General features: G+C 43.4%; 1 protein-coding gene across 4 annotated transcripts; it reads left to right on the top strand.

Annotated features, from left to right (window-relative positions):
* The first annotated feature begins 269 nt into the window (after nt 1-269).
* RIC3 (RIC3 acetylcholine receptor chaperone) lies at nt 270-23174 on the top strand. 4 transcript variants are annotated; one of them, XR_009557756.1, is made up of 9 exons: nt 270-478; nt 5734-5978; nt 6541-6619; nt 7310-7403; nt 11884-12032; nt 13506-17359; nt 18461-18617; nt 21583-21793; nt 22547-23174. XR_009557756.1 is itself a non-coding variant. In XM_035119739.2 (6 exons), exons 1-6 carry the CDS (start codon nt 343-345, stop codon nt 14006-14008), a joined length of 1206 nt encoding a protein of 401 aa, XP_034975630.2. In that variant the 5' UTR covers nt 270-342; the 3' UTR covers nt 14009-17450. The 4 variants fall into 4 exon arrangements, 1 of the variants encoding a protein (XP_034975630.2); XR_009557755.1 differs by having other exon boundaries at nt 21583-23174; XR_009557757.1 differs by having other exon boundaries at nt 13692-17359; nt 21583-23174.
* Nucleotides 23175-23313: the final 139 nt, after the last annotated feature.

Below are 23313 nucleotides of genomic sequence, written 5' to 3' on the forward strand. Positions count from 1 at the left end.
GTACGTAAATCCGGCACCATTCATTGTCAATGATAAAGTAAAAGCAGATTAAAACACGCCTCCATGAAGTAAAATAGGCAGGGCAGCAAGCAGCAGAGGCTGCTCCTCCTCTTCGCCGCTCGCCTTCCCTCCAAGTGTGGGCAGCCAGGCGTCCGCCGGCGCCTTCGGGAGAAGTGCGCATGTTCGCGACAGCCCTTTCTCTTTCCCCTCCCTCCAAACCGGAAAACATTCTAAACGGCTTAGGGAAGCGACAGAGGATGTGACGTCGTGCGGGAAAGGACCCCCGACGTTCCGCTCCGGGCCACGGCGGGCAAGCGGGCGGGCGCGCGTTTCTGGCCAGCCATGGCGTACTCGACGTTCCGCAAGGTGGCCCTGGCCTCTTGCTTGGTGCTGTGCGTGTCGCTACTGCTGCCCAAGGTCTTCCTTTCGCGGGGCTGGAGGCAGCCGGAGCCCAGCGCTGCCCCCGCCGCGCCCGAGGGTAAGAGGCCGCTCCGAAAGCCCCGACCATCCTGAACCCCTTCCGCAACCTCGTGCGTCAAGGGCTGCCGAAATCATGTGCATGTCAGGGTCACATCTGCCCCCCCCCTCCACGTAGCAGCTCCTGGAAACACAACTGGGGAGGGGTTCTTTTACGTCGGGTGGGATTGCTGTGCAAAATGCCCACGCATTAAATCGCTTTCTCGATATTACTACGCAGGGTTAGAGGGGGCAACCCCAAGGATTTGCAAACCTATGTACACACAAATGCACCCAACCCCTTTTGCAGAGTTCACCTATGCTGTTTTTTGCACGTGATTTTTTTTTCCCTCTTCTTTCCGCACAGGAATTTTGGAAAGCGGGGTGGAGTTGGGAAGCTCAGGATACATGTAGCAGGAAGGTGATCGTTGCTAATTTAATTTGACTGGTATTATTTGGGATGAAATAGACCATTCACTGAAGAAAGTAAACTGCGGTTCTAACTGCCTTGCCCTCGTTCATTCTCACAACTAAGCTGTTGGGAAATTCTGTCCCGATTTGCTGCAACTGCTTAGGAAGCCGGGTGAATGGGCATTCCAAGTGATAAATGCGATCAGAACAGACAAAAGGAAGTGCTGCTCCACACAGTGCGTGGTTAAATTACGGAATTCGCTGCTACAAAATGTAACGTGAGTGGCTTTGAAAGGGGTTCAAGTCAACTTAATGGAGGACCATTTGTGTAATGCCTCCATTGTGCAACTGTATCAGTTGCTGAGGAACACAAGTGAGAAGTGTGCTGTTGCGCCCATGTCCTGTTGTGATCCAGCAGAGCAATGAAGCTATTACTGAAGCTGCCCCTAGAGTCTAGGACTGAATAATAATAAAAGTGTGTGTGAGAGAGAGAAAGACTTTACCTGTTGACTAGCTGGTATCTTGATTGAAGGAGGTTCAGGTGAGACATCAGTGTTAGGAAACGTGCAGTTACAGTATTTATATCGCCAGGTCTAGTTGTGGCTAGCAAAGTTAAGATTACAACCTTACCTTACCCAGCCTTTCCCATTGAATTCACAGAAACTTTCTTCCAAGATGACATGCCTTTTAAATTTTGTTTGTTTTTGAGCCATCCCTTGAAAGTATCAGTTTGCCAGCTTCTTGTAGTCATCACATTGTTTTTGTTTTTATAAACTTCAAAATTCCATGTCCACCAATTGTTTTGATGTTTGTTACATTGTTTTGGATATTTTATATGAAATAAAATATAATTTAAACTGTCTGTATCATTTTTTCCTGTTTTCTGCCATTTCTTCTTTTTTCTCCAATTTCTGCCAGCCTTTGTGGCAGAAATGGTCTCCATTTGCATTATTTTTAAAGTGTCTTTCCTAATGGATATCTGTGATTGTACATGATGACCAAGGATGTCTCATGTGCAGAAAGAATCTTCACTACTACTGCAGTATTTCTGCAACTTCTTGCCTTCCTTAATGTGTAGCTGATCTTACTTCTGAAGGCATAACTGTACATTTGGGGTGATAAGAGCTTAGAGTCCTACCCTTATTCATTCTCACATCATTACTTGCCCACCTTTACATTATTCACCTTTTAAAGTTGCACTTTTTCTACAGAGCTGCAGGCAATGAATGGTAGCAGTAGCATTTCAGGTGTTCTTAAATTGCCAGAAACGAAGTCTCCCATCTCAGCTGTGTTAGCCTTGCTCTCTAAACCAGGCATCCCCAAACTTTGGCCCTCCAGATGGTTTGGACTACAATTCCCATCTTCCCCGACCACTGGTCTTGTTAGCTAAGGATCATGGGAGTTGTAGGCCAAAACATCTGGAGGGCCACAGTTTGGGGATGCCTGCTCTAAACCATTCATTGAGTACTTTTAAATTGTTGCAGGAACTGCAAAGCATTTACCTAGTTGGGTTTGTTGCCACTTAGTTGCAAGTCTCACTGTGGCAGGAATCAAGTCTTTCTGGAATTCAAAGGGGGAAGTATTGGTGTGGCCATACCCATGAAGCTTTGTATGGATGCTCATTTTTAAACTGTAGGATTTTCATTACAAATTACAGTATGCTGTTTGTAACACACTCCTTTGGGCTGCTAAAAAAGTTTATTCAGCTAAAGCAGTGGTTTACAACCAGTGTGCCGTGGCAGCCTGGGGTGTCTTGAGTGATGGTCAGGGGTGCCAACACTGGCCTCTGTCTGTCTTCCCTTCCCTCCTTTGGTGCCCTCTCGCGTCTCTACCTCTCAAAGACCTGTGTGGCTGTTGATTGCAACAACTCTGGCCACAAGCTCTACAGGCAAATGGTGCCTCTGGGGCTGGCTAGGGGGTGCTGGTTGCCCAGAGCTGAGGTGGCCTCGGAGTAAACAAGCAAGTGGATGACGGAGCCCAGCCAGCGAGTGCACCAGCCAGCCCTTGCTATTGGGAATGGACAGACAAGTGGGAGATCAGGCAGGTGCTGTGCTGCCCTTTCTCATACTTGCTGTGTGCCTGGGAGCTTAGTGCCTGAAGCCGAAGGGGAGCCTTTGAAGCATGCAGGCCCAGCAGCTCCTGCTGCCACTGCTACCTCCCAAGGTGAGTAAGATGGTGGCTACACATTCACCTGCCAGTCTCCATCAGGCTGCTAAGGCTGGGGGCATCCTTTCCCCATGTCCCTGCAGGTCAGTGTAAGGAGCACCTCGCTGTGGGGTGGGGTGAGGGTGGCTCAGGGACCAAGGGCAGCTGTGGTGGCTGCCTGGAGGACTTTCAAGGAGACGAGAGGAGGCTGAGGGAACACTCCACAAGGGCTGGTCAAAAAGAGTTGAGGGGCTGCTTGCTCTGCAGGCAAGGGGTGACATAACTGGGCTTCTGAGGCTCAGAGCACGTTTCCCCACAGGGAAAGAACGTAACTGGTCAAGGGAGCTATGGACTCGGAAAGGTTATTGAGCTAAAGCAATGAAGATAATGTTTTTAGCATTTTTGTTTAAGCAAACAAATCCTCTTGTCGGGCTGAATTTCTCGCATGATAGTATAAAAGTAGATGGATGCAGAAAGCCCTAAGCATAAAAAAGTAAATCCCAGTTAGGGATAAAAGTATAGAATGTGCATCCTGTTTCATGACCAAGCATGATATATTGGCACAGGAAAAGGCAGCGGGTGGCGCTGTGGTCTAAACCACTGAACCTCTTGGGCTTGCTGATCGGAAGGTCAGCGGTTCGAATCCACACAATGGGGTGAGCTCCCATTGCTCTTTCCCAGCTTGTGTCAACCTAGCAGTTTGAAAGCACACCAGTGCAAGTAGATAAATAGGTACCGCTGTGGCGGGAAGGTAAATTACATTTCCGTGTGCTCTGGCTTTTGTCATGATGTCCCATTGCACCAGAAGTGGTTTAGTCATGCTGTCTGGACAAACGCAAGCTCCCTCAGCCTTAAAAGCGAGATGAGCGCTGGAAGCCCATAGTCACCTTTGACTGGACTTAACTGCCCAGGGGTCTTTTACCTTCACTTTTTTTTGGGGGGGGCACAGGAACAGTAAATGGGGGGGGTTCAGCTGGAACTTGCGAAAACTCAGTTCTGGCACCTCTCAGGTGGGCCTGGAGGTGGGGAATGGGATGGATATTGTCCAGCTGGAGCAGGGTGGGATGCTGGTTTTGTCTGGCTCTCTCCTCATCTAGTGGGTTAGTAACCTCTCCAATACAGCCACATATGCAGCAACCATTTGTGTAGAACTGCAATTAAAATCTTTGCACATTCCCCTGAATATTGGTGTTGAATTATGTAGGACCACAAAATAAATGGAAGGCCAAGTTGGGAGAACTTTTACAGATCAATCATGGAATCACTGAGCACACAGTACTTTCATAATTTTTGAAGTCACAACGAGCAGAGCTTTACTGATGGCTGGTGGGGCAGAATCAGGAGGTTTTCCTGGCAAAAAGTGACTCCTGAGCCATGGCAGGCCAGGCTCTGTAGGGCCATGGTTTTGTTGCCAGGTGTCGGGAAAACAAGGGGAGGACTTAGATATCTGCTAAGGAACTTATATGCTATGAACCTGCCCTGGAATTTCAATGTCTTGTAGACGCATCTGGGAAATATTCTATAGTGTATTCAACATCATGTGGACTAGGGCATTAGCCAGGCCTTTCGGGGCCTCCCTGATCCCCAGTTGAACTGAAAGGTAAGGTTTAAAGCACAGTGGAAACTATCTTGCAGCTACTCATTGCAGGGGGACACTGGTAGTGGTGAGTCAGCTGTCTTAACATGCTCGTTTGACATTCCTGGATATTGATAAAAGCTCAATAAGCTTCTGAGGAACCCCAAGATTTCCCTAAATTGTAGTTCATCAGTTGTTAAGGAATTAAGTACTGTATATAGTGCCTTAAATGTCAGGTGACTTTTCTGCAGCCCCCATACAGTTTTGAATTACAGTGTCTGTCAAAATCTGTATAAAATAGAATACAAACTGGTGTGGTTCATTTTGGCAAGGTATGCATGTCAACTTAGCTGGCAGTGTTCCATCATGGCAAACTGGTGCCATAGCAACCTCCCATCATTTTGTGATTAATCTCTTTTAGCTTGAGGTCGCATTCACCCTCCAGGAGTGGCATACAAGTGGTGAAGTTTGCCCAAAGTGGGTGTGACCACCACGCTCTGTCAGAGACACAAAGCCCCCTCTCCTTAGTTGATTTGTGAAGAACAGTTGAGAAAAGGGGCTATTGCTCCCCCTCCACCCATCAAATGACAATTTGCATCCCCATAAAGACATTGGCCCCTGACTGTGAACAACTTATTCTTTTTGCCGCTGCCACCAAAATTGATGGGTTCCTGAGACGGGCCTAAGAAGCTGGATTAGTTCCCCCGAAACCGGTTGTTTTGCCATTCCTGCTTTGTGCCTTTCAACATACATTGTCATCCAATGCCCATTCAATGTGATTGTCATATGGCTTCTGATGATGGGGACTGTTTGCTTAATGATGTGATAGAAATGCCAAACATTCATTGTTATATGTGCAATCTCGTGTGAAAAAATATGGCTGTATGAACTCCTTATTAAGGATACTCTTCTATACAGCTGCAAATAGAACGTTTTAAGTGTGTTGTAAAATGCATTATAAAAATGTGACACTAGATGGCGAGGGCGAGCTATGGCAAATTCATTTCAAAACTTTTTTTTAAAAGGCATTTTCATAGCGTTTTTTAAATATGTGTCTAGATTCCACCTAAGATTCCTATTCAGAGAATAGAAGAGGACTTAAAACACGGCACATAAAGATGGATCTTTTAACCCTTGATTTTCAGGAAAGACCAGTCCGTTTCCTCCAACAATGCATCCCCATATGTCTCCAGAAACCAGACCACCCACTACCCATTTCCCAAGGTCTCATCTTGCGGAAGCAGTTGCAAAGGCCAAGGGTGCAGGTGGAGGAGGAGGCGGTGGAGGCGGCAGCGGAGGCGGAGGCGGCAGTGGAAGAGGTCTTGTAGGACAAGTCATCCCAATATATGGATTTGGGATCCTTTTATACATATTGTACATTCTTTTTAAGGTAAGAAATACTGCTTCACCCTTAAAGTTGCATCAGTACAGTTTCTTAACCAGTGAGTCATTGACCTACTTCACGTGTCATGGTGAATCTAAGGGCTCTTTTGCTTCTCTCCACTAGTATTGGGATGAAACGAATACTTAGTTCATATGGTCACATGCCAGAGGAGAAGATCAAGAGCTTCTATTTTGAAACTAACTGTATGATGATCAAACTTGTTAGTGGTTCTTTTAAAAACCAACCAAAAAAACCCTCTACTTAGTGAGCATAAACGAAAAGCAAACTGTGGTTTCTGATCCAGATATATTCAGCAACTAGAGTTTGCACAAAAATGTAATTCCCCAAGTTAGAACTTCATAGGGAACTGTGGTTAGTTTAAAATTGAAAGCAGAAGCTTTCAAACCTGGCATGCAAAGGGGGAGTGTGGCAGGAGAGTGAGCCATGGCTTGCCTCAACTCATTTTCATAACTTTGGTTTCCTTTTATGTTTTAGCTGAGGCTGTTAATGTCTTTCTAGAAACACCTTTGTCACTTCTTTCACAACAATAACCCTTTCCAATTAATAGCTTTCTTCTAAGGGGAAAACCACAACAGTTGAGCGGAAATGTCCTCCGTCGTCATCTGGAAACACAAACAGGAAAATCAGTAAGTAGCATTTCCAAGACTGAATTGAAATGGCATCCAAAATTGGCTCTCACTTGGGAAATAAATCTAGCAGCACGATAGATGAGGCAATGTGATTAATATTACTACTATATTACACCGAGTAAACCCATTGAAATCAATGGGATGAAATCCAAGGGGAGAAATTGGATATCACCCATTGAGTTTGTTACTTTCAACACAGTCGGATTCCGTGTGTATGCAGAAGTAAATCACACTCTTGTTAAATTGAGCTTATCCCACATAAACTATGCATAGAGTTGCAGCCTTGATCTCCTCCTTCTCAACAAAAATAATTGTTGGCTTTCCTCTTATTCTGAACATCCCTTATGTCATTAGACTGTGTGGTTTTCTATGTCGTAGCCTTTCCTGTCTCGAGGCATTTACAATCAGCCAGTCGCTCTACATGTAGCTGCTTATGAGCAACTGGGTGCATTATATATGCTTCTCCTAGCCTTAGGGAAATTTCCTTTTTTCTTTCATTCTGCCTGGGAAGAATAAAAAGATTATTTTCATTAGTTCTGTTTACCGGTAAAGCTCTCTTAGTCGCCTCTCATGGTTCCCTCGGAACAAGTTCCATTTCTGCACATTCAGAGCAAATCCAGGCTGATTGAATGGAGTGAATTGTCAGAGCTGCCGCTGATGCCTTTGGGGACCACATTTATTTTGCAGCTGACTATGAGCTTGCCCAACTTCAAGATAAGCTGAGAGAGACTGAAGAAGCCATGGAGAAATTAATCAATAGAGTGGGACCCAACTGTGAAAGGTATGTGGCAGTGACTGTTGTTTTGGCAGATTTAAAAGGGTGGGTTCTTTTTGTATTTCTCTGTTCCCAATAAAGCAAATTAGAACATTGCAAATAGAAATATGCTGTTAAATTAAAAAAAAACACTGCATCTCTTAAACATCTTATAATTTGGAGGTACTTTTACTCAACTCTTCCCTCTTCCAGTTCTATGTTAAACTAAATTCAGCATTTTGAGTTAAACTAAAAGAAATATGGATGCACATGATTTCTGGTGTGGTGTTTCACTAGCTTTGTAGCTTCATAAATCCATTAAACACAGAGGGTGACACTCCTGTGTAGACCCATTTAAATCAATGGATCTCCAAGTCCATTCATTTCAATGGGCCTAATCTGAAAATGATTTAGTTGTAAAGAGATTACGTCAACTCTGTTACAATGTTCCGCAAAAATGGATTGATGCCTTCTTAACCTCTAAAAATTCCATTATGGAATTTCAGAAGGAATGCCAACATTTTTAACTTCCGGCAGTATTCCATTTGTTCACAGTAGATGGCTTGATGGGTTAAGTAAGAAAAGAGAAAATACCCCAGTTCAGGCAATAAATAGGCACTTTTGCATGGTCTATAATTAAGTTGTTTGTCTGAGTACTGTTTGTTTGAACACCTACTTGTTTACTACCTACTAGGTTAAGAATATTTATAAACACAGAACTAAAGATACTCACTCTTCCCAGTTTTTGCCACGCTGATGAGAATGGCCTATTTGCTCCCCTTCACTGCAGATCATATAAATCTATAGCCTATCTTCCAGCTGCCTTCTCATCTGATGCCCAGATTGCAGGGCTCATTTCCTTATGCTTGGTTTCCAAAAGCGTATGTGCATATTTATCCCCAAATAAGTCCCACTGAATTCAGGAGCTCTTGATTTCAAGTAAGTGTGTTTAGCTAAGACTGACCAAGGGGAAGGATGTAGCTCAGTGGCAGAGCATCTGCTTGGCATGCAGAAGGTAACAAGTTCAATCTCCAGCGTGGCTGGGTGAGAGATTGCAGTGTGAAAGTCTGGAGAGACCTGCTGCCATCGGTGTAGACAAAACTGAAGGTAGATGGACCTGTGGTCATGAAAACAACATGCTCCTGGTCTGATTCAGCATCCTTTGTTTTAGAATGAAATGATGGACCATAAGCACACATGCAGACAGGTTTCCTCTACTATTTAATTCTTCATAGATAAGGTTGCCAAAGTTGTCTGGGGAAATTCAGCTAAAACAATGGAGTTCTGAGTGAAATGGTACCTGTAAAACATTTCGGATGGCTTCTGTGTGGCGTACAGTGAACAGAACACATGAAGGCAAATTGTTAGCCACGCTGCGCTGTTGTTTGCCTCTTGCCAGTGCTGGATGCCCCAGTTAGGAGCCTGGTCACTGATAGAGAAACTATAACAGTAATAAAGTCTGGGATTAGTGTTGCCATTGGCCATGACTCAAAGCAAAGAATTTTTTTGAAGGAATGTTCCTCAGGAGCCAAAAGAATTCCGATAAGACCAGCAACGTTTCTTTAGGCAAAGCAGTTCTGCAGATTCCTAAACAATCCAGCTTCGTAAGATTTGCCCTTAGGCCAAAGCATGACACTGTGCATCTTCCCTTTTATTTAGAGGCATCTTACTTTGCTAGTCTTGCTGCTTTCTAATGAGATGATATGAAAAGGCCTCGTCACAATATCTTGCTATTCCTGTGAGGTAAAGTCTCTCTCATTAGGCAGCCCAGTACCCATAGCAAAGACAAAGTGGCTTTGATTTTTTTTCCCTGCCTGTCTGGAGGTGACAGTCTTTCAAAGGCACACGTTAGTTTGATAACCGTCAGGGTTAGCAGAGGAAATGCTGTCTTGAAAGCAGAAAAATTTCAATAGGAGGAAGGGGTTCAGTTCCTGATTAGGTAGGTTTACATGTTATGTACTTGGGGGAAAGGAGGTGGAGAAGGGAGGAGACCCGTAGAAGCTATCAAATGGAAACGGAAATATATTTCCTAGAGACTGATACCCCTCATTAAGGGCTGTATTCATTCTAAAAAATAATGAGAGGAAATCCCTACTGGTTTTTAATAAAAAGGACCAGAGGCCTTATGCGTAATTGTTTCAACCAAGTTGCTACTGTACCTTTTACTAGTAGACCTAGAAAACTCAGGGTGCTTCCGAACTGCTGCTAATTTTATTTGATGGTTTCAGTGATATACTGGCAAATTTAGGTTTCAAATAATTAAAGTCAATCCGGCACTCTTGTGCAACAAACTTGCTCTCCCTCCAGACCCATTTTGCTCTAAGGAGAATAATAATAATAATAATAATAATAATAATAATAATAATAATAATAATAATAAATAATAATAATTTTATTTGCCCTTCATCCGAAGAACTCAGGGAGGTTCACAAGATAAAATCAAAGAGATAGCACAAAATGAATAGATAAAACAAAACAAAACAAAACAATAACCCTGTTCCTGCAAAAACAGCCAGAGGCCTGGTTGAAGAGGAAATGCATTGGAAAGTGTGGGGTAACAACTGCTTGCTGCATTGTCACAGAACCTGTGAGCAATCAAATGGGAATGGATGTTCCATAGAGAGCCAATGTTGTCTCGCCTCCCTGCAATTTTTGTTCAAACCAATTGGATGATTGTTCCATAAACTGGTCAGCTGGAAGCGACCTCTCAACAGATACAGAAGAACAATTGGGTTGCAGAGTCCGACCCACTTTGATGCATGTGTTTTATTTATTTGGTTGGAATGCCGGTTGTGAGCTGACAGGAGCAGTTGTCTAAAATACAGGTGAAACTCGGAGAATTAGAATATCGTCGAAAAGTGCATTTTTTTCAGTAATGCAACTTACTATTTTTCTTTTTCTTTTAATTTTTACAAATGCTTTCTTTTGGAAATTCCACAGTAATAAAACAAAGAGTTACAATAATACGAAAATAAACATTGCTATTACATTTCATTAATTACATTCCATTTACAATTGACCCGCCTAACGACAAATAATTACAATTACAACAAATAAAGGCTTGACATATGTATCTTGCTTTGCATGTCATGCATCTATCTCATATATTGGTTTCTCCTTTTAAGTTGCATTACTGAAATAAATGCACTTTTCGACGATATTCTAATTTTCCAAGTTTCGCCTGTACCTGGAGGGCACCAGGTTGAGAAAGGCTTTCACAAGCAATAGGTTGGATTCTTCTTTACAAATTTGTAAGATCAGAACCAGGCATGCTTCCCCTGCCCCTCCATAACTGTCTGGCGGTCCCTTTTCTTAACTTAAGAGAAAAAATATATATAAGTAATTTGAATGCTTTCCTCTTTCTGTGATATTTAATCAGCATGGGATAAAATGATGATAAAAATTATGAGCCACCTGATCTTTCTCAAATAGATGAAAATAACACAAAAGGTCACTGTTTCCATCTATTTCCTAGTCACTAATACTGTTCATCTATTATATATATATATATATATATAGAGAGAGAGAGAGAGAGAGAGAGAGAGAGAGAGAGAGAGCTCTCTGTGTTATTATTGCACAGTGGCAAGAATTTGTTTTACTCTGAGCAATAAAACAAATCACCAAACTGTATTTTGATGGTCTTAAGGCATGGTTTAGGGGTACACAAGGCCCCCAACTTGCTGAAGCTAAGCAGGACTGGGAACCACATGTATGGGTTGGGCTCCATGGTGGAAGAAAGGTGGAATATAAATAAAACAAAATAAATTTTTAAAGAGAGAAATAGGGATTTAGACAAAGATTTAAACAGTTACTTCATTTTTCTTTCTCCTAGGTCTTTCATCTCCTTGTATGCTGTCCTTAAAAAAAAACCTATAGAGTGAATGCCTTTAAAATAGGGCCTTTTATGATCCACCCATGGCAGTTGGTGAGGTTAAGTATAGGACTATATAGCAGTCTTTTATTTGACATGGGGACATCTTAATTGGCTTGCACGGTTGCTTTTTTTCATACTTGTTCACTAGGACAGAGAACCATTCCTCTAAAACTCACTCAGATATTGCCAGTCATGTACAACATTAGGTTTGAGCTGTTGTCTTGGGGTTTTCTTATGCCTGTTCCATATTGTTGTTTAGTCGTTTAGTCGTGTACGACTCTTCGTGACCCCATGGACCAGAGCACGCCAGGCGCTCCTGTCTTCCACTGCCTCCCGCAGTTTGGTCAAACTCATGTTGGTAGCTTTGAGAACACTGTCCAACCATCTCGTCCTCTGACGTCCCCTTCTCCTAGTGCCCTCAATCTTTCCCAACATCAGGGTCTTTTCCAGGGAGTCTTCTCTTCTCATGAGGTGGCCAAAGTATTTGAACCTCAGCTTCAGGATCTGTCCTTCCAGTGAGCACTCAGGGCTGATTTCCTTCAGAATTGATAGGTTTGATCTTCTTGCAGTCCATGGGACTCTCAAGAGTCTCCTCCGGCACCATAATTCAAAAGCATCAATTCTGTTTCATAGTCGGCCCCCAAACGTCACGACTGATCAAGAGAAAAGGCTACTTCAGCAGCTCCGAGAAATTACGAAGGTCATGAAAGAAGGCAAACTCATAGATGGAATCTCCCCAGAGAAAGAAGCTGAAGAGGCTCCATATATGCAGGACTGGGAAGGTAAGGAAGACCTTTCTATTTATATGAAGGAAGCAAGAGTGTGCTGCTGTTTGGTTTTGCTTTTCCTTTAAAGTAAAGCTTATTCAGTATTCAAAGGCATCTGAGCACCTAGCTCTCTTAACAAGAGAGAATCCATTGATTGCTTAAGCATCTTCTCAGACTAGCCAGCTGTAGTTCGTAGTTTATGAGGGCTTATAGCAGGCATCCCCAAACTTTGGCCCTCCAGATGTTTTGGACTACAGTTCCCATCATCCCTGACCACTGGTCCTGTTAGCTAGGGATCATGGGAGTTGTAGGCCAAAACATCTGGAGGGCCACAGTTTGGGGATGCCTGGCTTATAGCACTATTCTACAAAGCTGAAGGACAGGAGGGCTCCTTGAGAATATCTAGGGGTGGAGAAACTTTATTCATTTTGTATTTAAAGGCAAACTTACCTGATTTGCCCTTACCAAAACAATACATGAACTGTAGCATCACTTCCTTTGACATCCACACTTCTCTGAATTTTGCAATGCAGTTCTCTAGACAAGTAAATGTGTACAAAAATACATATGCTAGGCTGCCACTTGCATGAAAATGCATATAGTAGTGAATGTAACATACAGAAATGCATAATATTTGTGGGGAATTGCTTTGCAAAAATGTGTATATCGGGCAAAATTCAATATAAGAAATGTGCATGTTAGGATAATTTCAGACTCAAGGGCTGTTTCTTTTTTTAAAAAAAATTACATACCAATGGGGAATTTTGGAGAACTGAATTTAAGATTGGGAAAACGAAAACTGAAAGAAACCAAAATTGCCATTTTCACACATCCTGAGCTAACATCTGAGGCTATTATTCAGATTAAGAGTAGCTCCTCCAGTCTACATAGGGAGGACTACCGTGTCCTGTGTTGGGCATCTTCAAAGATAATCTTGTCTTTCTGCAGATGGATCAGTATCATTCTTTTGATCTCTACCAGTCTGTGCTTCATTTAGTGGCTGCACAGATAAAGGCAGGTGGTAGAAGCAGATGGTTATTGTGACCCACCAACTCTCTTGCAGGAATTGTTCCAGGGGTTGAAACTGCTCAGATTTGACCACTGTTAATACCTGTGTTGGTGAACCACAGTTAATGGCAGGGAGAGGGGATTTGCTCTACGAAGGCAGTGTGCAATCGAAGAACTAAATCCCAATTTGTTAATCCTGGTTAGCAAGGAGCCATTAGTACGTCTCTAGACCAGTCCTGTATGGATGCAGGACAGATCTCATTCTAAAAAACATAAGCAATTGATGACATTTCAGCGACTAGATGATCTCTTCTGGCTGCAACCTCAAATCAAGCACTCTGATTTGAAAGTGCCACTGAAATCAGTGTCACTTCCTACAGGAATTCAGGTGTTTGTAAGGCTGAACAGATCCAGTGATAGCATGAACAAGGTGCCTGGCATGATGGTTCCATCTAAGACGAGTTTATTTTATGTTCTAAGGTTATCCAGAGGAGACCTATCCTGTCTTTGATAACTCTGACTGCGTCAAGCGCAGACAGGACACAATCCTTGTGGATTACCCTGACCCCAGCCAGCCTTCAGCTGAAGAGATAGCAGAGAGAATGGCGTTTGTGGACGATGAGGAGTGTTTATGTAGTGAAACCGTTTTGTCTGCTCTCGCTATAGTGAACAGTGACCCTGCAGCAGCCCACGAGGCAGAGGACCAGCACGCCACACTCAGCGACCAGAGTGGCGCTGGCCATGACCCTGAGAAGTGCTACTGCTGCCACTTCGAAGAGGACGACCCTGCTGTGATAGCGGAGAATGAGGGCTTCTACCCCGAGAGCGGCGGTGAAATGGAAGATGCCGTAGCCCAGGAGGAGCTGCTGCTGGATTCCGACCTCGAAAATGCAGCACCCCAAGAGCAAAACGAGGGAAATTCAGACGAAATGGGCATTCTGAGGAAGCGAAACACGAAGGGCATAGCTTTGCTGGGACACTGAGGATCAAACACGGAAGGCTATCTCCCCTTCTAAAAACTGGGATAAACAGCTGCTTGCAAGACAAAGGCTTGTCTCCGTCGTTGCATACCCAGCTACTGCATATCCTTTGCATTTGCTGCTTATTTGGATCGAAAACTAGTAGTACCCCCTTACCCCCCACAAGTTTATCAGCCTGGCCACTTCAGCATCAACTGCCTTAGAATCACAGAATCATAGTTGGAAGGGACCCGAGGATCATCTAGTCCAACCCCCTGCAATGCAGGAATCTCAACTGAAGCATCCATTACAGATGGCCTCCAACCTCTGCTTTAAAGCCTCCAAGGAAGGAGAGTCCGCTGAGAGGGTCCACCCTACTGTTGAACCGCTCTTAGCGCCAGAAAGTTCTTAGTCGGAATCTCCTTTCTAGTAACTTGAAGCCATTGGTTCGGTTCCTACCCTCCAGAGCAGGAGAAAACAAGCTTACTCCATCTTCCATACGACAACCCTTTAGATATTTGAAGATGGCTATCATACGTATTCTCCTCTTATTCAAGCTAAGCATACCCAACTCTCTCAATTCTTCCTCATAAGGCTTGGTTTCCAGACCCTTGCTTGCTATAGACTCCCAAGGCAACTAAATCAAGATAGCTTCTCGTTGTGCCTTCTTTCAGCCTCTCCTCCTGTCAAAAGTAACCCAGTAGGGAATTTTCCCAGGGTATTTCTAAAACCTTCACCAATGTTAACCATTAGTCAGGTTGAGGCAGCCTGTTTTAGATACCCTTAAAAGGGCAGCACATAATCAGTTTTTATATTTGATTATCATATTTGATTTACGTAAAATAGTTGGAGTTTAAGTTTTTGCCCCTGTCTTGGGTGGTCCGCAGACCCAAATCCTTCATGCTCCTGTAATGAGGAAATCATAAAGTGAAAGGGGTGTCTTAATGCCATTCCTTACATGCAAGTGTTAGTTGATTTTCTTGGCTGATAAGCACAAGGCATTTCTGGGAAATTTAGGGGCAAATCTTAATACCGTCCACTGCCTAGCAGGACTCAATGGAGATGGGGGGCCAGTGCTGTATCCGCAGCCCTGCTACATATTGTGGCTAGGGTGGATAGCGGGGGAGGCAAGCAGATCACTGTGCCAGCCTGGAGCTGGCACAGCAGCGAGGCACTGATCTGGCATGATGCTGCTATCTGACAAACATGGTGCCAGCTCTGGTTCCAACTGATCCCAGGCAGGCTCAGCCCCTGGAATGCCCCATTGCAAAGCCCTCCACTGGCTGTTGCTGCTGGGGATCCCAACCAGTGGCACTTCTGCCTGCCGAGATCTTTGGCAGTCAGAAGGGTGATGTCTGTACTGATGGAGTGATGCTTGCAACCAAGTTGGCAGAGACAGGTGGGACACTGTGGGTGGAGGGGAAGCTTCTGCCCAATCCAACCTTTCCCCCCAGCCTGGTGCAAGGGTGTGTGTGTGTGTGCCAAATTATCTCTTTTTTGTTGTATCAACAAAGAACAGGGTTTCTTTTTCTAGGTCACTTGTGGAATGAGCAATCCATTTCACCTCGCCTGTGGCTCAAGGCTTACTTACCACGTGATCCCACATGAACTTCAAGGCCAACTCTTTCAAAATGCACTCACAGTTAAAGTGTGCTTGTGTGCAACCAAAACGCAAGGGCACGATTTTTGGAGGAGAGCAAAACAGATGACCAATATACTTCGTTTGACAGATGAATTAACAGCCTATTTTAAAAAAAACCTGCTTCACTTGCCCAATGAAATCACAGAAAGAAAGGGATTTCCAGGGATCAAAGCAAACAGATGAAGATGCCAAGCACCATAACACACCTTTTCTGAGGCCTAAAATTACATGAGTAGTTTGTCTCCATATTTTTCTTTTTCTACTAAAAGTTTTATAATTTCTTTTGATGTTGCAATTATTTATGAAAGCACCATTTATTTATTTATTTATTTATTTGTTTGTTTTATTATGTAAGTATTTATATAGCACTGTGTTGTTAAATATCACAACAATCCGAACACAATAAAACACAACTATAAGCCGTACAAAAACGACTGGTCAATCGATAACACTTAAAAAAACCACTTGTTGGCATACAGGGGTTGTTTGGGGGGCTCTTTTCCCTTACAAGAGTTTGGGTTTAGAAGAGATGCTGAAGGCACAAGAAGGATCAAATTCTCCCATGTCGGCTTTTCACAGCCCAATCCCATGCAGGTCTACTGAGAAGCAGCAGTGGCTTGAAGGAAGTGGGAAGGGGGTACAGTGTTGTCACTGGGATGAAGCAGGACAAGGTGGCGATGAGGTTGGGGAGCTCCAGCGGTGCGCAGGTGCACACACACTTAAGGGGCCATCGCCTCCACCCTTGTCAATGATCACCCTGCTTCATCCCAGTGAGCTCACTGCTGCCAAGAGGGCACCGCTCCCTTGGCCTACTCGCCTGTAATGGGCCACTGCTCAGCTCCAGGGTTTGCTCCCGGGAAATTGTGGTTAGTATTGTAGGCAATTGGGTGCAATCCTGTGTTTTGTCTGCTCAGAAGTCAGTGCCAGTGAATTGAGTGAGACTCGACTCCAAAGAAATGTGTATAGGATTGTGGCCTTAGAGTGGAACTCCGTGTTGTGCTGTTACAACCGTCTGTGCAAGCACATCAGCTTATAAGAAGGTATGATCTCTTCCTCCTTCCCCATGAGCTGTTCTGGGGATTCTCACAAGAAGCCAGTTTCAGGGATTGCAGGGAAAGGAGAGGGGAGAAGGCCCTGTTGTGCAAGTGAAAAGTTCATTAGATGAATCCTGTCCCATGTATGTAACATAGTAGGCATACCGTCCATTGAAACATCGTGCAGATGTAACTATCCAGTAGATTGCGAGGAACTTCTCTTGAAGGTGACTCCATAGAGCCACTGTGGCTAATTCAAAGTATGTTTGTATTGTAGGGTACATGGAGAATGTCAACAGCAGCACTTATAAAATGGGAGGAATGTAAGGAGGGTTAATTTTGGCTGGGTTTTTGTTGTTGCTGTCTACCTATTCTGCAGCAGGAAAGATTGTATGTGTAGGTTGTCTTACGTTTGTGGCTTCTGCTGCTAGAAGGTCTGCCTTTTGGCAACTGTACTGCTTTAATAACTAGGGACTGAAATGTCAGATATGCCTGGCCAGCAGAAACGCTTCTGTATTATCAGTTTCTGTTCCAGGAATAAGGGACTTTGGTCATTCCAGTTCTCCAAGACTTTAGCAAAGATCTGTTTTAGTGAAGTTCAGCACCATTTCATGGGTCATGTTGTACATTACACAAACCTGCTTTGAAAATACGGTAGTTTGCAGCACTAAGTGAATGGAAAATACCAGAGGAAATTTGGTAAGCATATTTCTCTTTTGCATCCACATTTATTTTAAAAAAATTATCTATCTGAGTAAAATGAGGAACAACATTCCAGTATATATTTCATATGTGTGTGTTCTCTGCAATGTGACTTTCAAAAAGAATTTCATTTTTTTCCCCCATTTTAAGGCTGAGAAAAGACCATTCTGCTTACCGTGAATGGATTTTCTGGATTTCATAGAAACTGCTACCATAGAGTAGGAAATACATACTTGTTTCTTCCTTACCCTGAAAGGAATCAGTTTTTTTTAATGACAAACCCCAAAGTGGAGAGAGCTACATTACTATAGAACAATGAGTAAACTAACTGTTGCTTGAAACGGAGACTCACTGGCAGAGGGAAGAGCAGAATAACTTTACAGAGGGTAGGTAGAATTTGTTCTGGGTAGCTCAGAGGCAGCCAGATTAAGCCCAGGTGGGGCTGGTGGCAGTTTCTACAAGATCCAGAAATCCCATTCATGGTAAGTAGAACGGTCTTCTTTCTAGATTTCCTTTTAGAAGCTTCCACCATAGAGACATACCAGAACTTAGAGACCCCTGGAGGGTGGGATCAGTGTGTTGCTGCTACTGAGAAACTGTAGTGTTCTCCTACCAAAGGCTGCCTCAGCCAAGGTGGATGGAGGGGTGCTCTACATGTTTTGTGTAGGGGAGCACTGATCCTGACCAGAGGAGTCAGGTTATGAGAGGGGTATGCCAGTGAGATGCAACCTCTTAGCCAGGCATCCCCAAACTCGACCCTCCAGATGTTTTGGAACTATATTTTCCATCTTCCCCGACCACTGGTCCCGTTAGCTAGGGATGATGGGAGTTGTAGGCCCAAAACATCTGGAGGGCCGAGTTTGGGGGGTGCCTGCTCTTAGCCATCAAACCAGGGTGGCGGACGTGGCTTTCTTACCAAGAGAGAATGGATGAAAGCAGATGAAGAGAGAGAACATCTGCTGACTAGACCTTCAGTGGTCTGTGGACGTCCTGGAAAGACAGCACTACCCCTTCTTCGGTGTCAGTTACTACCAGGAGATCCAGAGAATGTGGTTCCACCTTTTCTTTCTGGATTTTGAAGAGCCACCTTTCTTGCAGAAATTTCACAGTCAAATCCTTCCTTGGAATGCAGTCATAGTGAAATTCAGCTGGGAAACTTTTTATATCTGTCCAATGCACAGATGTCACATGGGCCAGGAAGCAGGAAGGGGAAAGCAGTTATGGTGAGAAAAGGGAGCCATCTTGGAGCCACATGGTAAATGAGTAAGGACTACATATAAAAAAGGCATGTTTTTGGGTGGTGGGAAGGCACGATTCTTTGAAACAAATTCAAGTTTAATTTTTTTCTGTATTGACATGTACTGTACTCTACAACAGACACAATGTAATTATGTGAAAATACCAAATTAGTTGTACACATACTGATAAATAAATACACTTGCTTCAGAATACCAAAGTGTTTCTTTAAAAATTGACTTCATAAAAGCACATTTCCCCCCTCAGATTTATCTAAAACTCCACATAGTTTGAAACAAACGAACAAAAGAATGCCTGACAGGACAAGACAGTCTTGTGCAAATGGACAGAACACATTCTAAGCATTATGCAAAAATATGACTAATTAAATATTTGTTCGGTCCTAATTCCTCTTAGCCCACTCCCACCCATGTTTTGTTTAAAACCCAAAGACAATTTAAAACAAATTGAGACAGGAACATTGTCAAATTCTACTAGAATGATCATTGGTTTGTTTTAAGAAAGGCACAGTGATGAATTAGAAAATGTTAACCATGGGGGACAACACTGCTAGCAAACCTTGTTCACCTGGCATCTCCAGTTTTCTGCTTTTTACAATTGAAAAGTCAGCTGGGTTTCAAAACGCATCTTTGACGAAACAGGACATCCCAGATATTCTGGGCTTAATCCTACAAATATGTATGCCTGGCTCTCTCTCTATATTATACTCAAGCAACCACCTGGTTAGTTACAGGACAGATCCTTCAGAATAACATCACACAATTCGGTCCCCAGTTTGGTTCTCATTTATGGTTCTTTTTCACAATTTGGGCTCACATATTCTTCACTGGCCATTGAACCAAAGGACAACAGTGATCTGGCTGGCTGAAAACCTGTTAAGGTACAACTTTTAGTGACACAGCTTCCTGGGACATCCTTGTTTTGTCCTTACAATTACACTTTTTAATAAGCCTTTCACAGAAACCAGAATGACAAAATCTGATTTTTGCAAACTGCACTGGGGTTTTTCCCCCAGTAGGGTTGATCTCATTCTAAAATATAGGGCCCATGCATTGAGAGAGAGAGAGTTAGAATTACTCACGAGAAACTGAGGCTGCCAGTGACATTTTTTAAACAGAAGGAAGTTCAAAGTAAGTAAAGTGGAAAGAGACTGAAATGCTTTTTGCCATATTCTATATCAGAACCGCCCCCCCCCCCAACGCTGGCTGGATGATTCTACAAAGAAGTTAGTGAGAGGTTGGGGTCAAGAGTCCACACATTTTGGCTGGCCTTGGTCACCAGTTGAAAATTGTGCTTGCCATGGACTCTTCCCTTCTCTCTGAACAGGGACAGCCAGTGTTTGCTGTAGAGGCCGGACCCCTGTCCTGCAGGGGCTCATCCCAGCCATGCTGAGCCTCAGAGAAGCTCAATAAGCTGTGAGAATATCATCAGATTTAAAGTTGGCAAGTCACCAAGCTTGATTGTGGATCCCGAGCCGAAGGTAAAACTCAGGGCTGGCTCTATCCCCTTGGCATTAATGGGCAACGGTCAGGACTCCTGATCCCTAGCAGGACCCACTGCTGGTGCCTGCCCTGGACACCTTTTTGTTGTTTCCTGGTCCAACCAGCACCACACAGGTGGGTCACCATTTAATTCCCCCATGCCTCCAGTATAAGCATTGGTTTGGGGCGCAGTGCCAATAGCAGCTAGTATATCAGAGTTGCTCAGAGTGCTTCTGATGCCCTCAGGTGCCACCAAGTAATGACAGAAAAAGGAGGAGTCCCAGGCCTCTCAAACCTACAGGTTGCCCCAGTAGAAAAGTTACGGTGATGTTCCTCCCATGAGTCCTAACTCAGATGCTACCTGTGCTGCAGGTAGATTTTTCATGGATTAACTTGCAGCCAGTCTCTCCTAAATGCCAAAGTAAGGACAGAACTAGGAAGGTTGGTGGGAGATCAATGATCTGATCTGATTAGTTGCTGAAGACATCTTACCAAGTCTTTTTCCTGTGCAAACATAAATCTGTAGATATTGTCACAGGACTGTTTGTGTTGATGGAGGGGCCTAACCGAGCAAACAGGATAACAGCCTCCTTATTCTTTCACAATATCAGCAGCCCATAGCGCTAAAGGTTTTGAATTTGGCTAAGTATATATAATGCATATTACAGTGAATAAATATTTGGCCCTAGCCCTCCAAACATTTATGTTTCTTTTATTTCATACCAAATAACCACCACCATAAAGGTTGCATTTTGTTGTACAGCCTCAAGGCACACCCATGCAACCCAAATCTCTTTGCAAGTTGTTTTAGAGACAAAGAATGCACTCTGCCACTTAGTGTGCTGCTTTCTAGCTTTTAAAATGCTTGCCTTGCAGGACTTTTCCCTGCACCACATTACTACATTACCTAAAACAGTGGCACTTTTATTTATAAGTTGGTATCGCGGAAATTTCAAATGCTGCTTTCAAAAGAAATCCAATGTACATTTCATGCTGGCAGCCAATGCTTTCAAATGGCAGGGAAATAACCCGGGAGGTCAACAAATGCTTTTTTTTCCAGGGCCGTGTGTTTACAAAAACGAAACAACCAAAACCAAAAGCTATTTCTTGACCTTTTGGAAATCTCTCTAGATAATTCAACCATTCATGCAATCTTCCAGATTTGGGGGCTTGACTCATTTGTCTGTAAATGTGCACGGGGTTTTTTTGTTTTGTTCGCCAATTCATGATTTCACTAAAGCTGCCTAGGTATCAAAATGTAGCAAATCATAAAGTGTCTCATGAATAAGGCACATTAAACAGGCAGGCTGACGGGTTTTGCTGTTTTGGGATGCAATGAAACAGGATGGCATGAAATCCAGGACAGTAGAGGGCATATCTGCACTACAAACTGGTACCTGTTTTCTACCAGCCATGGCTTCTGTCTAAAGCATTCTGGTAACAAACATGTTAGAGGATTAGTTTTCAAACTTCTGCTTTTAGAAACCCTTTCCATATACCCATCTGCTGACAAACCTCTACATATACGCAATAAAAGCCACACTATCCTTGTGTGCTGCAGAGAGACGAGCTACTTTGTTGTCGGGTCACTGAAGGTCATGTCAGCAGACCCTCTGAAGAGTTTCACCAGGTGACTAGTTGAGGATGCGACCGAGGATGCCAAGTAGACCTTCACCGCCTGCGCCATCTTATAGTACGTATCATTATGTGCACTACGTTGTGTTCAATCAACTTCGTAGCAGGCCTTGTGCCACTCATGCTCTAGACATTATTTGGCCTGTTTCATTGCCATCAAGGGCCTCAATTGGATGGCCAGCTCTAGCCGCTGGGAAATCCCTGCCCCCTCAGAGCACATAGGCAGGCATCCATTGGATAAAGTTAGTTTCTGGGGGCAGACTACCCAAAGAGGGGTCACCCACTCCTGCAGGGAGGAATTGCTGTTGTAAACCCAATGGCTATGACTGCAAAGCTTAATTGAGCAGAAGTGTGGTTATTTTTAGCAAGCCATCCATAAATTTAAAAGGTGCTCTTGATAAACTGGACAGAAGATTTTAAAAAATAAGTATATGCTTTGGTGGTATTTTTATGCATTGCGATTTGCTGTTATTTTTATTGATGATTAGTAATTCTTTATTGTAATTGAAAAGTGTAAACTGTTTAATTCTTATTTGCTGCTGTTGAAGTTTATTTAATATTTTATTTAATATTGCTTTATTTGATGTAAGTTGTTTATTTTAATGTTACTGTGACATTTTTTATATTGGATCAGACTGTTACTATTAATGTTTGATGTTTTATTATATTTTTATATGTTTTGGCAGCCACCCAGAGTGGCTGGGGCATCCCAGTCAGCTGGGCACGGCATAAATTAAAAAATATTATTATTAATGCAGGTGGCAAGCATCAATCTTAAAAGAGACACTTAGCATTTACTTCCATTCCACAGAATGCTTCTTCTAAAGAAGAATATGAAAAGTTAAACCAGGAGGGGTTGGAGAAGGAATAATAGCAGAAAAGGAGGTGAACTTTTATTTCTTTACCCTCACCCCCCCCCAACAGGAGCCCACCTACAGCCTAAGGCTTGGGTGCCCACAGGGACAGGGATGTGCATAAAAGTGAGCCATGGAATCTGTTTTCCTTTCCTAACAAAGATGACTGCTTTAGTTTGCAACGCTGTGTGCACCTATTGGGCCATTGAACCAAGTGGGAATGAACCTTTCAGTAAGTGTGCCTCGGATCTGTGTGCAGGGCAACCTAATTCTCTAATGGACTACCAAATATGTGGGGCCTTCTGTAGTTTTTACTCTGTCGGAATAATGCAAGTCGACTGAACTGACAGGGACCTGTTTCTGCGTAAACATGGTTAGGCTTGTATTATGAAAGTACCTTCAACTAAGCACCTGCTTGTGCCTCTTTTCTTTTGGAGGTGATTGAAACTCTAAGTCAGATTTGTAGAAAGCCAACTACGCCAAGAGTGTCATCCCATGCTTGCCTGCTCCCTAGTATATTTAGGGTGGCAGCCTCTGGATAGGCAAGCAGTTGCAACCTTTATTAATGACAGCCCTTGGAGTAATATAGGTGGGACATAATGGAATATACTTTCTAGAGTGTTTTATAAGTCGGCTTTAGTTTATTTGCCTTTCATTTTCATTCTGCATGAGCGACAGAACCTTGCTCACTCTAATCCTTTATTTCTCTGGCATTTACACAACA

Source organism: Zootoca vivipara, chromosome 1 (genome assembly GCF_963506605.1).
Source record: "Zootoca vivipara chromosome 1, rZooViv1.1, whole genome shotgun sequence".
NCBI classification, from domain to species: domain Eukaryota; kingdom Metazoa; phylum Chordata; class Lepidosauria; order Squamata; family Lacertidae; genus Zootoca; species Zootoca vivipara.

Coding starts and splice junctions, on each gene's coding strand:
- RIC3 (XM_035119739.2), top strand. CDS start 343: ATGGCGTACTCGACGTTCCGCAAGGTGGCCCTGGCCTCTTGCTTGGTG. Junction 479..5,733: donor TGCCCCCGCCGCGCCCGAGG/GTAAGAGGCCGC, acceptor CTTGATTTTCAG/GAAAGACCAGTCCGTTTCCT. Junction 7,404..11,883: donor GTGGGACCCAACTGTGAAAG/GTATGTGGCAGT, acceptor TCTGTTTCATAG/TCGGCCCCCAAACGTCACGA.